This window comes from Spea bombifrons, chromosome 13 (assembly GCF_027358695.1).
Source record: "Spea bombifrons isolate aSpeBom1 chromosome 13, aSpeBom1.2.pri, whole genome shotgun sequence".
Taxonomy (NCBI): Eukaryota; Metazoa; Chordata; class Amphibia; order Anura; family Pelobatidae; genus Spea; species Spea bombifrons.
Window position 1 is genome coordinate 19,741,712 of NC_071099.1, and position 18,147 is coordinate 19,759,858.

The 18,147-nt window shown below is 42.0% G+C and overlaps 1 protein-coding gene across 1 annotated transcript in view; it reads right to left on the reverse strand.

Moving 5' to 3' along the window:
• Positions 1-18,147, reverse strand: part of ZNF385C (zinc finger protein 385C) — a 66,999-nt gene that overhangs the window by 27,450 nt on the left and 21,402 nt on the right. The window contains exon 2 of the mRNA XM_053453829.1: positions 10,351-10,605. Coding sequence (XP_053309804.1) covers positions 10,351-10,603 — 253 coding nt within the window. The 5' untranslated portion in view covers positions 10,604-10,605. The remainder of the gene's footprint in view (positions 1-10,350; positions 10,606-18,147) is intronic.

Sequence of the window (18,147 nt, forward strand, 5' to 3'; positions counted from 1 at the left end):
TTCATCCGCTGGGTATTGCGAAACGTATTATTATTCCGATCTACCTTCTATCATCTGTGAAAGTGTAAATTCTTTAGCTTATATCGTCTAGATTTATATATTTTTATATTTATATTTATATATTTATATTTTTTATATATATATATATCTTTTTTGTTTTGTTTTGTTTTACATCACACTTTTCTGGAAATGGAAATGAATTTAATCCTTTACCTTTTTATTTCACTAAAGTTATCTTAAACTATAAAATATGTTCGTAAAAAAATATACAGCACCCACTGCCAAGGGTATAATATCATTAAAGGGGGGCAATTCTCCTAAACAAACAAAACATGATTTTCAATTGATTTATCCCAATATGAGGACAGATTTTAGACACGTAGCTGAAGCACAAAGCAAAATATCATAGCAGAAGAACATTTGGCTGTGGTCACGTCGGATCTGCTGGGAAGCCCTTCCACTAACCCACCACCCTCACCCTAAAATAATTGTTCCATCAATCACAGCAGAGCTGCGGGTATGCGAGTATGAAGGGTAGGGAGTTAAATCAGAGACAGCGCTGATGCTTTAGCTTAAAAATATATCTGAATCGATTAAAGGTATTTATTGAGGATGGAAAATGCCTTGCCGGACGCTAATAAATTGATTATTATTACGCGAGAATCCAAACGCCTGTCAATCCACCGAGTATTAATTACTAATTCCTGATCCTGTCTGGGATCCTCACGGCTCTCATCAATTTCCCAGAAAGAATATTAAAGGTGCTGTTCCACCAACTCTGCCCAAAGTAACAGCTTAGTAACCAAACGCAGCATTAGTAGAATCTTCTCGACGTCCAAACCCAGACGGTTTATATTTTAAGTGTAAGTTTTTGCCCCATTCATATTATCTTACCGGGGACAGCTATACAAAAGCAGGCACTGATAGCCATAGGAAGCGGAAAAGCTTCTTAAATGTTTCTGTGTTGTTTTTATTTTAGGTTATTTGGTAAATTCCCTCGGGATGGGTCGCTGGCACGCTGCCCGCTAGTCAGTCTGGCATGTAAGTCAGTTAAGGGCCAAGAAAGCGCCAAACAACTCTAAAACGCGTTAAAATGCGGAGGTTTGTTTCAATACTTAGGAAAAAGAAAACATCAAGGAAAAAATGACCCAACTGTCCCTTTCCTACCGACCCGCCGTCTATATCCAGCGCCATGGGGAGGAAATCTTAGAACTCATCGCCTATACAATATCTGGTTCATATAGGAAGTGCTACTAGCCTTCTGCCCACGCTATTATGCTGTAAAAACGTTACCCATGTTACATTTCACAATTTTCTTTTGTATCCTTAAGGGGAATTTGTAGATAAAACCAGGGCTAAATTTATCGCAGGTCATAAACTCCGCTTCTGTGCGATTAAAACCGGACTGTCCCTGTCGCACAACACCGGCTCGCGCCTTTCAGAGCGTTGGCTGCCGATATCAGATGGTGGAAAGCACCGTTGTTGGGTTTCAGCTGCGCATCCCCGGCGCTGCCAAATAAACAGACATTCGCCGCTCCCGTTCATGCGCGCCTCCGGAGTAAAACATCTATTTACTGTCTACTAAACAACGCTCTTGTTAGAGTTCATGCGATAAAACACATAATCTTTGTCCTTTATGATATAGAAACGGCTCGTTCAGCGTTTGTTCTTTTACCCGATATGCTAACAGCTGGAAGATTATTGCAAAGCGGAGAGTTGGAGAGCCCCCCGGCAATGAAAGGGTAGAAAACAGTTTTACAAACGTCAGATTTTTTTTAAAAAAACCCAAAACCCTTAGTTTTTTGCGAGACAGCGAGGAGAAGGCATCAGCCCAGGTGGCAGCCCTATCTGCCGCGTGCGGAACTCTTTAAACGGTCTCGCGTCTGTGGGTATAACCCTCATTTAAATGACAATGGCCCCTTCTCACGCTGCCGTCCCCACGGACTTCGGCGGGGTCACCTTGCAAAATGCCGCGATCATCCCATTATATGCATCGGTTCCTCTCACAGGGTCCCCATTCACTAAACAACAATGGACACCAGAGATCATTAAACGCCATTAAAGTAAATGAATGGCCTGTAATGGATTTCACGCTCCGCTGCGGAAGCCCATAGGCGTAAGGCGTGAGTCCCCGCCACGATCGGAGTATTTTAATCAAAGCGACCCATTTAACGGGAAACAAAAACAGCTTTAAACCGGATCCTCCACGTGATGCTTCCGTGAAATGTTACATCGGTATTTACTACAGAAGAAAATAAACACCCGGATCTCGCGAAGCCTTCCTGCCTGCATTTTATCTCTGCCGCTATTTGATTTCGCATCTATTACAGCATTTACAGCGGCTCCGCGTCGCCAAACTCATCCCGGGCACGAGACACCCGAGTAGAACGCGGCGCCGCGGCACTCGCCAAGCAGTCCCAGCTACGCCGCCAAAACAGTGAGCCAAACGGAAAGGTCAACGGCGATACTCAATGTCACTCACTGGGATAAAATATCAGAATGCGACCCATCCTGCTATATCCCTGCAGTCGTGTTAATAATTCCCTCATTTATGACATCATTTGTAAACTCAGACACAGAGAGTACCTGGGAATTTTCCCGATTTATTGGTCTGGAGGTCCCCATCTACATAAAAGTAAGAGTTTCAAAACTCCTCGCTTTGCTACAAAAAATAAATAAATTCCTGAAGATAATCTCGTCATCTAAAAACACGCAGACGCATCGTCATACGAGTGACGCCGGTAACTAAAAACACGCAGACGCATCGTCATACGAGTGACGACGGTAACTAAAAACACGCAGACGCATCGTCATACGAGTGACGACGGTAACTAAAAACACGCAGACGCATCGTCATACGAGTGACAACGGTAACTAAAAACACGCAGACGCATCGTCATACGAGTGACAACGGTAACTAAAAACACGCAGACGCATCGTCATACGAGTGACGACGGTAACTAAAAACATGCAGATGCATCGTCATACGAGTGACGACGGTAACTAAAAACACGCAGACGCAGTTAGGATTATATTGAGATCTCATACTTTGCATTTTCTTATGAATTGCACCTTAGAAATTGTTTGATTTCTTGTAATTTTATTACTGTTTGCAAAATAATATATTTATAAAAAATAAATAAATAAATAAATAAATAAAATACTCTAATAATACTAAGCCGTTTTGTTTAGCAGATTTACCCGACTTTGGGTATTCTGAGTGATTTGGATGAATTTACGGGACTGCGGAGACTGCTTGTGATCCGCGCACAAAATCTGGGTAATTATAGCAGATCCGGGGCAAGATGCGTTTTATCTGCTATTAAAAAACCCCGGGTAAGGGGCCAAACGATTCAAATGCTCTTATATGTAAATATTACTTAAAGTAAAGAAATAGCTTCGTCTTAGAAAACAAGGCTCCTTCCTAGGTAGAAACCGTGACGGAGGGAGGGCGCAGGTTGGATCATTTAAAGAGACCGTGACTGATTTGGGAATCGAACCGCTTCATTACGACGCTTTTTACAAACAATGGAATAATGGACATTATTTACATTACGTTTAAAACAAAGAACGCCCCCTCCGCCTGCCTGCGCCCCGTATAATTCCGGTATTAATATTCAGCTTTTCTAATACATTTCTAATCATTTCACGGGCAGGAGAACGCTGGATTCACACGTTGGGAACGCATTGTAAGCCAGCGTCAGCTTCTTCCCTGATATCCCTGAAGAATGAACCTCAACGGTCTCTTTAATAAAAGGCCTATTTCTCCTGAAATTGTTACCGTCCCTGTAAAAGAAAATAGCTAAAACTGATAGCGTGAACTTGTGATTCTATCGCCGGGATTTGGCCGCAGAATGCTGAGAACGATCACGATGATGGAGCTGTCCCCGGTTATTGCCCACAGGGGGGCTATCTGCACGCGTTTACCCCAGAGAGCTCTATTGACTTCTCCCCGTGCCTTCTCGGATTTCATTTTCAATTAGCCACAAGGCAAGCTCACGCCGAAACAACGCTAATGACGTTTAAGCCACTTCGGCTGAAAATCAATGTGGCTGTCGGAGCGGCTACGGCGGGAGTGCGGTGAAATATCATCGTTATTTATCCCTCGTCACAAAACTTTCTCCACCACTTCATATAATTATACATTTATCTCTAAGAATGCCGGAACGGAGGATACCACGGGTGCCGTATTTGTATAATATACGGCCAAAATGGCAGGTTCCTTTAACAGGGTAAGTACCGGTAGTGCCACGCAACCCAAAAACCTCCTAAAATGAGCTAAAATATAATAATAGAAAGTCGCGGTTGAGAAAGTCGCGGTTTACAGAGCTTCTGATAAAATGTCTGCTTTAGCCGAGAATAAATCACGATGACGGATCTCTAGCAGACAGACTGATCTATCAGACCCTCTCCCAACCCGCACCAGGCAATCGTTACCCCGACACGATGCGTTACTCGGCCCAAGGGCCTTACTGTTTGTACAGAAGCCGTGACGTTAATATTAGAAGTAACCGATTACAATAACTGTGATTGATATCGGAATCGAGAGATCGTGTTTTTGGTAGCGTGTGGGATCTAACATTACAATTCCACTGCCAGTCCACTTTCCCATTAAAAACTAGCGCGTGTCCCGCGTCCTCGGTGGGATCACCCGCTGACATCAGCTGCACCCCCCCAGACATGAGCCGGACCTTCCACCCGCACCCCAATACACAGAAATTCCCGCTGAGCTTAACACTGGGACTCAAGGGTTAACAAATAAACCTCAGAAACCGGACATTTTATAAAACTGCCCCATTTTTCCTGTCGACTCAGCTAACTACAGGGGGCAAAAGGCGACGATTAAGATACTTCGCCCTAAATACATTATAACTCGTGAAAAACACACGCAGGTAACGCCATTTTATGAAATTAATTTGCGATTCGCATTAGATTTATATCCGTATCAGCGATCAGCGACACTTCTATAATATATTTACTCGCTAAATATCATGAAACGGTCATGAATCGGGTAATAGGTCGGGCATCGCAATGATTCTGAAAAGTACTCACAACAAGCAACTGATTTTCTTTCATCTTCGAGGCGAGATAAAGCGATTTATTTAAACCGCAGCGTTTCTTTTTAAAGCCACTCGATAAGACATTTTGCAATTTGAAATGTCGCCTTATCTTTTTTGGGCGAAGGAATTAAAGAGCTTGCGCGGAACGCGCAGGGAGCTTCGGTGAATTATTGCTGTATGGATCAACGTGCGCATAATTCATCTCACAAAGAGAGATTGTGTATCGGCCGTGCTCTTCATTGCCTATGACTGAGCGCTGATAATGGATTTGGGAGATGAACGTCATCAATAATATTGGTTCCTGTAATTCAGACGCAGGCAGCGATGGGCAGACGCGAGCTTCATGTCTCTGCTCTACACCGATGGGACAATCACTAAATACATCGCGCTGTCTTCATTTTATATTCCGCCTTCTTAGTGGAACTTCCGTTAAAAAGAGGGGACAAACGCAACTAAAAATATATATTTTTGTAGACTACACATTAGAATGAAACGAGCCGATTCCGCGATCTACCGGATTCTCTGCGCCCGGGGAACCAGGAGGAACTCGTTATCGATGTACAGTATTAGGTACTTATTTAGTAACAATGTCACCCATTTGCTTGGGTCAGTAGGGTATAAAGTTTAAGCAGAAGTTCTATACTATTAAAATAAACAATTTATAATATATCACAAAGGTTAATAAGCCATTTTATGCATCAAACGCCTTCCAAGTCGCTGGCGTTATAACGGACGCCATACATCTAACATCTCCATCCACCTAAACCAATACTGCAGAGCGTCGCGTCCTCTGGCTCATTAAACCCATCCCATTACCACACGCTAACCTCGTCTACATGTATGGCAGATGCAGGATCCCGTGTTTTGTACACAGCGGGCTCTGCCAGCGAAATCTTCCCCAATTCTCCATCTCTGCGAAGAGCTCGGTTTGTGCCGGCAGTGTACTTGCCAGTTGCGTTTGTGGACAATGAAAAGAGACGCTGAGAAGGAAAATGGGAAAAAAACTGCTCAGGAGCGATGATCTGAAATCAATATCTTTTATTTAAAAAGAGAAAAAGCCGCCAGCCGTTAATTTCAGATGAGAACAAGCGGATGAAATGGGTATCGGTGTCATTCATTCACCCAGGAATGAGAATGAGAAAAATGCAGTATATGATGTCACAGAACATGGCGGTATGCCTACATGCATGTAACATACATGTCATCTAAACTGGAGATACCTCTATAATAACTCAAATAGTTAATTATTTTCATACACAGTGATAGCCAAATTCCAATGAAGTAGCCCCAATGACGACATTCTGGTGTAGCAATCGAAGTATTTTTTCTTTTCATTTATCATAAATTCAATCTAAGAGGCCTACTCTATAAACAGCTTAAATTATTTTAATTCATGTGTCTGGAATTATATTCCATAGAGCCCCAAATGAAAACCGCAGTGGATAACAGAATCTCTACAAACAATCGACATTAACTATGCGTTTGGACATTTCCCTATTTTTTTCGTGTTGCTGACCACCACCTGTAAAGTGCTTCCCACCATTGGGGGTAAGAATACACGTGGGGTCCCGAGGACCAGCAACTTGGTCATGAAACAAAAAAAATCCCCGCACTGCACACCGACATCCCTTAATCTATTTCTGCTTAGAACCGGTGACGCTGGAGAGCGGCGTTTAATCTTTCTTATTTTCCCAAAATGGTATAAATTGTTTTTGATAATTCCCCTTAATGTTTAAGTGCCGAAATATACAAATCCCGCGCCCCTAAAAGGAGTTTTTCACTGTAAAAAAATTGTAGACTGTAGTAGCTTTTTACATGAAGAGGAATTAAACCTATTTTCTGCCCGCTTTCTGTCCTCTTTACTTGTCCTCTGACACGGTAAATTAAGGCAGATAATGAGCCTTTTCATGGAATTAGGGAAGCCATAGCGCTCGCCGCTGGGGAGCTGCAAAGCATTCTGGGGAGAATATACATTTGCTTGGCAGATTCAGACTGTGACAAGATGGCTTCTCGTTGCTATAATGGCTTCTGACGCTGGGTCGGCGATTCTGACCTTGCTGCCTCTGTACCATGAAGACCTCCTAGGTACAAAGAGACGTGAATGTGCTGATCGGTACGGCGCTCCATGCATGCGCAGGCTTAGGCTTGGCAGCTTCTCTTTGCTTTTCTCCGTCTCTCCATCGTTCAGCATGCGCTCCTTTGACGGAGCCATCTCTCCGTAACCCCGTCTGAGTGCATCATTCTCATAAAGCTGCTCAACCATGGCAGGCAAATGAAGCCTACAAGTCTAGTGTGGGAGGCCAGCTGCGCCCCGTGGTAGGAGCTGCCGGTGTTTGGCTTTGGGAGGTTGGAGAGTTAAAAAGCCTTTTGGGTAATCCGCTCCCTACACTAGAATGACCGATTGGAACAGAACGAGTCACAGGGATATAGAATCTGACGGCAGATCATTTGGTCCGTCTAGTCGCTCGTTTTCTCCTCTTATAAAAACTCAAACTTTAATCTTGTCTTGGGTTGGGGATCGCGTCGCGCCTCTCATCTCATACGCGTTTAACTCCCATCACTGCTTTAGCCTCCAACACTTCTGTGGCTCCACTTATCTACCAGCCTCTCGGTTGTCACGCTGCTATATATATATATATATACTATGTATTTATTAACGCCTACTACCAGCGAAGACGTACGTCAGCGGCTTTCTGTAATTGTTACTATCTAGAATTGTAATTTTTTATTTGAATTGACACGATAGAGCGAAAAAAGAATTCAGTAAACAAGACCACATTGGTTAACTTCATGATCGTGTGCTTATCGTAAATCACAGGGTCATTCACACAGGTGAGTTTCCCAAATAATACTTAAACTTACCTTAAAGTATAAAAGGTTCCTTGTGATGAATTAGGAGCTTGCATGCCCTCACATAAAACAAACTTATCTTAATTCTGGTTACAACATCTCGTTTCTGGCCATCTTGTGGAAGATCTGGGAAATTATCATCAGATCTGCAGCTATAATAATAAAAGCAGCATCCCTAATTTGGCATTCCACTGATTTTTGGGTTCTAGTAACAAAAATGGCTATTTACGTTGTGTGCATGAAGTTCTGAAGCATCTGTACGGCTGGGAAGCAGAACGCGGGCAGGACATTAATATATTGTAGCGGATTCCGTTTCCAAGCGTCCCAGGGATGACGGAATATATCCGGGCTCTAAATGCTTTCTACTAAAATTCTAGGTTATGGGCAAATCTTCCAGATAAAGATGACACAATTTACATTAACTGACCACTTGCTGGACTGGATTCAATCATTCTTCCTATGAAATCGGAATACAATGGATAGGGGGATGTCAAGGTTGAATTGTCCCCTGTGACGGGAGGGTGGAAAATTGTTCCCTGGATTCCAATGCAAACAGGCCTATCAAATAACCGCGGACCTATGGCTTCCTTGGACACTTTAGGCGACTAAGGGTTCCCTGCAAGGCTTTACCGGCGAGGTGGAGGTGGTCGCTGGCGGACAATAGTAGCAGGGCCGTTAAATAGTGGATGGCTGATGGGTTTGTTGGTAGCTGGTGGTGAGCTAAGGATTTTCTACAGGAGCCCCCCTTCTGGTAGGCATTGAGCTTAACCCTATCTGGGTGGCACTGTGCTCTTCTCATGACCTTGGAAATTCATGATCGGTCTTTTGAGCCCTGTGGGCATAAAGAACCAATTCCCTTTTTAAATGCTCAGTCAGCTTTGCAGATTCATGTTGTGCCTCCTTAAATTGTTGTACTCCTTTGTGAGAGACCGACAGTATACGGCCAATTGCTCGAAAGCTTCTGATCCTGACCCCAAGTTTGTGTCTACATCTCCACCTCTTGTCTCTGAGACCACAGCAGCATCTCCACGCTCTCCATGGTTTTTAGCTTCTTTTTGGATTTCTCAGTTTCCTCCGTGGCGGCTTTAATCTCCGTCTGCTCCAAATTCTGCTTCTTATATTTTGAGAGAAGGGCATAAACTCTGCTCCTTCTTTACACATTCTACATGAAGGGTGAGATCCTCTTGTCCTTCAACATCAAAGAACAATCTTCTGATTATATGTCTGCCGCTGCCCCCCTTGGTTAGGCATTGTGGATAAATCGCCTCGGAGCGGAGTGAAACCGCTGCGGTATTTGCTCCTGGAGGAAAGCGTGCCCTCAGCAAATTGCTGCCACATTTGCAAGTATTAGCAAAAACGTCCACCCAGATGCTGCAACATGTCTGAATGGCATGGCCGCGTTTGGATAAATCGAGTCAGGCAGCGTCACCATGATTCTATCAATAAAAATGAACGCACGCGTTGCTTATGTTTGCAAATTTATAAAGCAGCCAGTGTATATCCCATGACATCCCATTAAGGACCAATGACATGTCTGCTATAATGACAAGCTTAGAAAGCTATCAACGACAGAAAATTAAAAAGTTTAAAACCCAATCATTCTTTGCTTCCTATACGCTCCTTCCAGGGGCAGAGAAGTGCGATATTTCAATACGGCGCTGCCCTTCTCAGTGACCCCTTGCTCAGGGGGTGATGCTCCTTGGTATATTAATTGGCAAGAAAGCGGTTACAATAAGGTTACAAAAAATTTAAAAAACAGTCTGTCCTTTAAGGGGTTAAGGTTTTAGTGCAATTACATTATTAGTGTTTAAGGAATTTTAAGAAATAGTTTTTTATTCTCACTATTGTCCTTTAAATGTAGATTAAAGTCATCAATTTAATCAAAATAATATTTGAAATAACGGTTTTTAGCAGAACAGACTATTTTCCTCTCCATCACTGGTCTTAGATGTGGCTGTTAAGATAATGATAATAATTATAATTTCGATATGTTTCTATGGGAAAAGCTCCGTCGGTTTCCATACATCCCACACATCGTTCAGTTGGGACAATATTTGCAGAATTACATTTCCATGAAACTTCATCCAGAGAATCGAGCAAACGGGGTAACTATCGGGTAACTATCGGGTAACTATCGGGTAACTATCTGTAAGAGGCCACACGGGAATGTGGAGCAGAGGCAATCGTTCTGCTTCTCTAGATCGTGAAGGGTAGACTCAGTCAGATAAGACGCTCTTTTATTAGTTCTCCATAATTCAAACTACGTGTATTTTTCACAGAAGAATATTCCCTTCTCATGGAAATGTTAGTAATACTCCATCCAGTGTGTGCTCATGTGCATTATATTCACACATCGATAGCGGCAGTTCGTGTATCCGCTTCTCATAATTGCTGCACACAATAACATTTACGCATAAATCACAATAATATTGATTCCTACCGTGGGCAGCTGGGATCTTCCCGTTATGGATCTGCTTCAGTCGCTTCTGGTGGGATTTGCCGTTGTAATGGATCTGGGCCTGGACGGCGGAGTTCAGCTGAATGTTACAGACCTCGCACAAGGTGAACGGCGGAAGGCTCTTCTCTCGCTTGGACAGAACATCAACCGCTTGGGTATCAGGCTGTCCATTCTGGCCCACAGGAATGGATACAATGGAGTCTGACGTGTAGGTAGGGCTCATTGGACGTTTCATAACTGCAAGAACGGAAAAATACAATTACTGTTAGCCCTTATTTTCACTTTTATGGACGCCCAAGGCAGTGAATTATTTTAGGAAGAGTCCAACTGCATTCAATCCCCTAGGAAGAGCTTTTTTACTCTGATGTCACTTACTTCTCCGTTAAGTCTAAACTTCAGAATGTGTTACACGAAATTTACCTTCTAAACATAATTTGTTAACAGTTTGTGTGACCACTTGGTGCGCAGTTGTGTTTATCCCGCAGAAAGAATGATTATCAGATATTTATGATCCGCACACAACAGATCAAGAAGGTTGAGAAAAACCGAAGCTAGCGATGGCCGCCACAGCTTTTAGCAACGAATTCATTGATTAAAGCTCCTTTCATCTCATGCACTTTGTTTTTGGAGATATAAGTCAGGGACTATTTCACCTTCCAGAAGATCTGTGGCAAAGTGTGGCAGAAGAACCAGTATTCATTGACTGCCTGAATGTTATCTCCGCTAACAAAACCAAGAGAGCCACTTTAGGATACTTTTAAAAAAGGGGTGCAATACCCGGTATTGGCCAGTAGATGGCACGCAGATATTTTATCTCAAGGGTCTGACGTTAATGGCCATGAAAGTGTTAATAGTGTGATAGGATCATCGGTTTCATACAGGACACATTAGGCTCCTGCTTAAAATGATGTTAAATTAAGTATTGTCATAATAAAGCCTATGATCATTCCGGATAACTTCAAATTTTCATATAAACACATCAGCAAAACAGCACATTCTTCACAAATACACTCCGTATGGAGGAATATTGGAAGAATATTAGTGTCGTTTACGAGGAGTCCATAACTATAAGAAGTAACACGGACGTGATGACAGCCCCATCTCTTAGCAAGGCGCTCCGTACACAAAGTCCTCTTCTAAATACTAGCCGGTCCCCGACTCGCAGCCAAACACAGATAAGACCTTTCATTTTCCACGGCCGCCAACTCTTTGATAGGCAGATTAATAAGGTCCGGTTCATAAAGGTCCCCCCCGTAAGAACCGCCACACAACAACGGTCAGACAAAACGCAAGGCGGGTTATAATAACATTTTCTGTTAATATGTTGCCTACTGTAACACAAGCGGCACGACAAAAAAACAACGATGTCGTTGCTGAAAATTGTACCCTAAAGACAATAACCGGATAACGGATTTTGACATTTACACAAAGGATCATCAGACTGAAGTCGCAGGAGCAGAGCGCGTTCAATGTATAGATGAGGGATAAATTATTAAGAAATGTTAGATACGTAAATTTACACATTTATCATTTATTATTTGCAAAACTATTAATAAAAGTATTGTGGATTCATTTGTATTTCTGTATTCTCACAACTATAAGAGTGATAAATCCTTGCACTTTTCTTTGAAGTTTGTAGAAACGATCATTTTTGTCCCAATACCCTTGAAGGTTATGTCCCAATAAAACCAACTTTATTCCGTTTACAATCAGAAAGAAACGGCCCTTTTATCCTGAGACGTGTTTACAGTCTGAAGCTACTATGACATAAATATCCATTTCTGTTAATTGTTTACATGAAAGTCCTCTAAAGGACCAGAAGAAAAACCCACCCTACGTAATGGTTGCTATTTTAAAAGCTGTAATAATGTTACATATTTTAAATTTTATGTATTTCATTAGGAAATTAGGGTTTTTCTCTGTATAGACAAAGCTTATGAAACATGCTGGATGAAACACCATATTTCATGACATTAACATTTTCACCAACTTAAGCTACAGTACTTCGTCTGTTGGCACCCCTGCCCCCCCCCACCCCCGGTGCATCAATGAGCCTTGGCTGTCCACATTTGATAGATACTGATCTCAACAGACCGGGAAGACCCCACAAGAGCTGCAGTTTGGGAGATGCTCCGACCCAGTTGTTTAGCCACCACAATTTGGCCCTCGTCAGGGATGCTATGATCTAGGAGTGCCCATTCTTCCTGCTTTGAAGACGAAATGTTCACTCGCTGCTTAATGTATCTCACCCACTGACTATCAGCGCTTCTCGCTTCACCCGTCACTGGTCACAATGTTACGGCTGATGATCAGTGTATATCTCGCATCAGTAACACACCTCACATGCCTCACTACTTTCATATTACAAGTCCGTACATCTTACGTTCAGGTTAGGGAGGCCCAAGACGCACGATTCTATGCAGCAGACGTTTCCAACACTTTACATAAACCGTTAATGTCTACTGAACGGAGTCACAATAGATTAATATAAAAGCAAGTGAGGCATTTACGGCGAGGGTACCAAGTACTACAGCAAAACAATCGCTTAACTAATGTTTGGGTTAAGAGGACAACCAAATGTCACATGGGAATCTTAGATGGTGATCTAAAGAGTTAAAGAGTGTTTAACGTAATGTAAAAACAGAACAAAAATTCACTCTATATTTAAAAAGAAATTTCTCACACTTCATCGAATCAAATACTGCAGAACCTGTATCACTCCTGTTATAAATTTCTCCCTTAATGTTCTGTTCATCTGGATCCGTGGCCATCATTTCCAGTATAGCTGCTCGTCTAAAAACACTTGTAAGTATGATAAATACAGATAGTAGATTTATGGTTATCCCACGCAGCTTTTCTTCATGAACATTTACATACAAAGAGAAGCTAAAACACGAGTGCACTCTATCACGAGACGTTTCGATGCGAAGTTAATGGAAAGAAAGCGATTGACGATCCCTTTGCACGTTTTGTTACTTTTCAGACATCCTGTAGTTGTGGTTGATTGCTTTCCATCCTTTCTCACACTAAATCCTGGATTCATTTCCAAAATTCTACTATTTCCAAACCCTTCTATCTTCTGTCGGGTTCCCATCTGGACAGCTGGAAGGAGGAAGCCAACGCATTATTGCAAAGAAAAGTTCCTACCTCGTGGTCTCCAGACAGTCTCTGTCCGTTCGCTTTTCTTGCTCCCAAGCTCCCCCTTTCTCTCCGTGAGATAAGGACTTAGAGAGAGGAATCTGAGCTACGCAGCGGCCACCGCAGCTATTGTGTAAATACTGCTATGAATAGGAATTAAATCAGCTGTTCTCACACTAGACGAATATTTTATTAACATTGTTTTGCTGTATTTTTCTGCTTTCAATATTTTGGGTGAGAGGCGAGACGTAGGTGCGACTGTTACTGTGGACGGGTGACGTGCCAATTGGCAGGGTTTATATCATGAATGTCTGCCAAGTCATGCCACTGGTTAAGGACATCAGGCTGCAAAATGGTTTGGGGTTTCCAGCGTACTGTATTGTCGACAACTATCTTAACCTCTTCGTTGCCTGTTAGATTGGCTTAATCCTACTGATATTTTCGGCGTATATGTGTAAGATAATACTGCTAAATATCTGGGGACTTTCCTTATCTGAGCAGCCCAAGAGTCGTTTCCCTTTATGAAAACAGCGAGTTTTGTTTTAAGATGCCTAAGAACGGTTTAATTTAACTATAATAAACACTCACTTGTATTCAAGCAGGGAGTTCAATCACTGTGTATGTGTAAGGAAGTTAAGAACAGGGTAGGCTGAGTACCATGCGGAGTGCAGCTAAACTCCAAGTGCCTCATGTGTATCTAGCAATTCTAACGGTTCGTGTCTAATGGATTCCTTTATTTGAACATAATTTGGTAATATCTCAATCCTGGGTAGTTGGTGGACATCAGGAGGTGCTTTACAAGACCAGCCTTACCATAGACGCATACTAGAAAGCATGTAGAAACTAGAAGGGCATGATGGAGACATGGTTTGCCTAGGGCACTAGAAACCCTAGGGCCAGCCCTGTTTGGGAATCACTACACTAGGTACCCTGGTACAAGAGGCAACTTGGGCTACCTAAGATGGCCACATCACAACACAATTCTAAATCATTCTATGTGATACAGTAGCACTCTGCATTATTGTAGTCATGACTCTATATAGTGTTATTTATGTTGCCTCGTGGTGACTATGGAGAGTAGGCTCGCACTTCAGCTACATATTACTTCAATGAGGTTCACTGCAGTGCTCCACAGAAAGAGGACCTCCAATGTTGGCCAAGCACCTCGACACCCCAAGAGTTTAGCCAAAAATCTTAGGGTCAAAGTAGAAACCACGAGATCCTGGCATCCAAGCTACATTCATTCAAGTAAAATGTTTTCATTCTGCAATATCTGTCACTGCATGCATTCATCGGACAAAATGATGGCAACTTTGTAATGTCTGTTTACTAATTGAATGATTTTATAATATGACCCATAGACGAAGATCTAATGAATTATAAATTGGTTAATTCAGTAAGTGCATCAACGTAGGTGATGTCATTCAGAATATGAAGTAAATATAACGCTTTGTATGTCTATCATTATACTGTGATGACTTCTCATGGGTAATAGTTTGGGTTTTTGGAGATTAAACGCTTTAAGGGGTATATTCACTAAGGAATGAGGATAGCCTAAAAATGAAAAATCATCAGAAATTTTTGTAAGCTCTTTTGAGCAAGGCACTGCTAAACATTTGGTTCTGTAAGTCTGAGTTGTTATGCGATACATTACCTATTACGTCAGGTTTGCCCATTGCAGGGTGCAGCAGAATATGTTGACACTATATAAATCAATATGTATGTATATTTGTATTTACTAAACCCTAACAGATTTACTGAGTCAATAAATAATAATAATAATAATACTACTAATAATACTAACAATAAAAATAATAATAATCAGCAACTTGGGAAAACATTTCCAATGCCCTTCTCTCCTACTGAATAGTGTAATGTAGACATCATTGGAGACTCCTTGAGTTGCCGATACACTTATTGCTAGATTTTGTAACGATATTTCTCTATAAATTAATCTAATCATTGCCTGTCAAGGAATTATACATCGTCAGTGAATCAAGTCCATGCCAGCGGTACATGTGTTACAATCCTATTTTTATCAGCCTTTGGTGCGCCTGATGCCCCCAGACTATTTACAAGCTTCCCCGTGTATTTATATCTCTGATCATATTTATAAAGCATTTATTCCTCGGTAAGCTCGCCTAATAAGCTGTAAATAATGAATGAGCTACTACTTAACAAATGAGATTAGGTTCAAATTATGTACCGATGCAGTTTATCTCAGCCATAAATAGCTCCACGTACCTAAAATAATAGGGAGCCGGGGCTAATAATATCTCAAACAAAACACAATAGATGCAGCAAGCAATTATGAATTAATTCACATTTATACCGTAAACTGTTATTTAACATAAATTATACTTATTTCATTTTGAATCTTATTTGACATTGCTGCTTGCTTATTCTCTTTCTCCGTTACTGAGGCACCTGAGGGGTAACGCAGTCCCACTGACTCCTCGGTAAGCAATAAAGTATATTTTTTGAGCTATGTATTTCTGTTCAAACAAAAAACTAACTGGGCCTCTAAGCAGCGACTACAAACCGCCATCAATGCCATCGCACAGCTTAATTACAAGCCATATTACCACAAAATGATGGTAAATTTAAGGTATTACTGACCACCACAGGCCGTTTGCTTCCCCACATTACAAACAACCCCCCAGGCTGCCTGCAAGTGATACTCACCGCTTGCTGTCAAGTCCTGTGCGATATAAAATGGGCTGGATGCTTTTTTTTCTTTTTTTAAACATGGTATACTATACAAGAATATAAAGATTAACTATTTTATATAACTATATCAACTATTGGTGATTCAGGAAGAAATCGGAAAATGCTTCATTTTGGGTTTTTTTGTCTTTGAATTCGACAGACATTTTAACATTTTTTTTTTTACCTAAATAACTATATTCCTGTGTGGTCATACTCCTTGAAACATTTGTCTATGTCACGTATGTATTTGACATGTTGTTGACTAGCACATGTAACGCTTCACTATTTCAGAATTGTTAATCCCTACCTATGTAAGTTCACATTACGCAAGCCGATCCGCCAGCGTAGATGATGGGGTTTAAGGCAAGCATGGAAATAATCATTGTTTATAAGAAAAGAATGTAATTGAAGTCCGTGACCTTGTACAGCACGGCTATAAAGTGACACTAAGTATGCTGACCAACGGGGAACGGAGCGGCTGGGCTTTCCTTTTACAAACTACAGACTCAAGCGGGAGGAAGAGTAGAATGAGTCGGCCGGTTGAAGGGTCCGTAACATGATAACCATGTCTTGAGATGCTTAGGGCTTAACTGCGGGTCGCTACAACACAAATTACGCACCCCCCTGAAATGGAGCTTGAGGCTAACGGTTAAACATGAACCATGAAGCTACCTCCTCCGCTGAGATCAGATTCATGTCTGTCCTTCACACTGACCTTTGCTTCATTAACTCGGTTATATAAACAGTTTTGTCTGTTGAATGTCTCTTGGCCTTTATGTGTATAAGTGACCCAACCGGTACATATCCAGGAATCCACTGTAGGGTCCTTGTGCGACTTCTCTACAACCCGCTTTAAAAAATCCAGCCGGTGCAGGACAGGAGGTCTCCCCACAAGCTGTGAATTCTCAGACGTTCTTCTGATGGATACAGCCAGCAGGTGTTTCTGAGGCCTGACTTTACATCAGCAACCTAAACTCCCGCAACGCGATGTCACACCTTCTAAGTAGTTAGACTGGACCGGGATGCCGGGGCAAGACTTTGGTGGTGGAATATGGCTTCGGCTACAGGGGACATGAGGACAGCGCACCTGAGTACTGTATAAAATGTGTAAACGTATACAATTATATCATTTTAGTCACTATTCGCTTCTGACCCAGAGAAGATGGGTACGATGTACCACTTACCATCCTACTGCCGCCAACACCGACCACCCTACAATCCGTCTACAAAATATAACATCCGCACAGAATGGGAAAGTTTGCATTATTTTATCACGAACGCGTCGTATTCCATATCCAAAGAATTTACCCTTTCCACTTTTACCGGGGATTCCATTTCTGAGCAGGCCGGATCCATAGAATTTTCTAAATAAAGGAAGAATTATTTTGGATAACGTATTTTTATAACCTGGCAAGCCCCGATTTCTTTTACAGTGAAACCGAAGACGCGTCATGAAAGATTTATGCCTTCTAATGAAGTTCGTTACAGAATTCGAGGAGCAAATTGTGGCCGGTCTGTGAGTCATGTTTTTGGACTTCATCAGGAATAAAAAGCCAGGACTCTTGATGGTCGGCATGCATCAGTTTGCTCACGGATATTTCCTCCCCACTCTGACATTAGGACACTCATCAGACCGAGCATCTCGTTTACGCTGCCACCAAGTTTCTGCCACCTGTGAGTTGGTCTCACGAAGCAGACAGAATAGAGAGGGCGACAACCCTGGTTTCCAAGCCAAGAGACCTCATCGTGCCAAGTAACGAGCAGCTGGCTGACACTTATAACGATATCATCAGTAATTGGCATGTGCCAATCCACGCCAATCTACAGAGATGATTTGCCATCTGGATCATTAAATACTTCAACAATAATCTTAGAACGCACACCGGTGCCTATTTAGAGATTCGAGTGCAGGATGGACAGATTTCCTGTTTC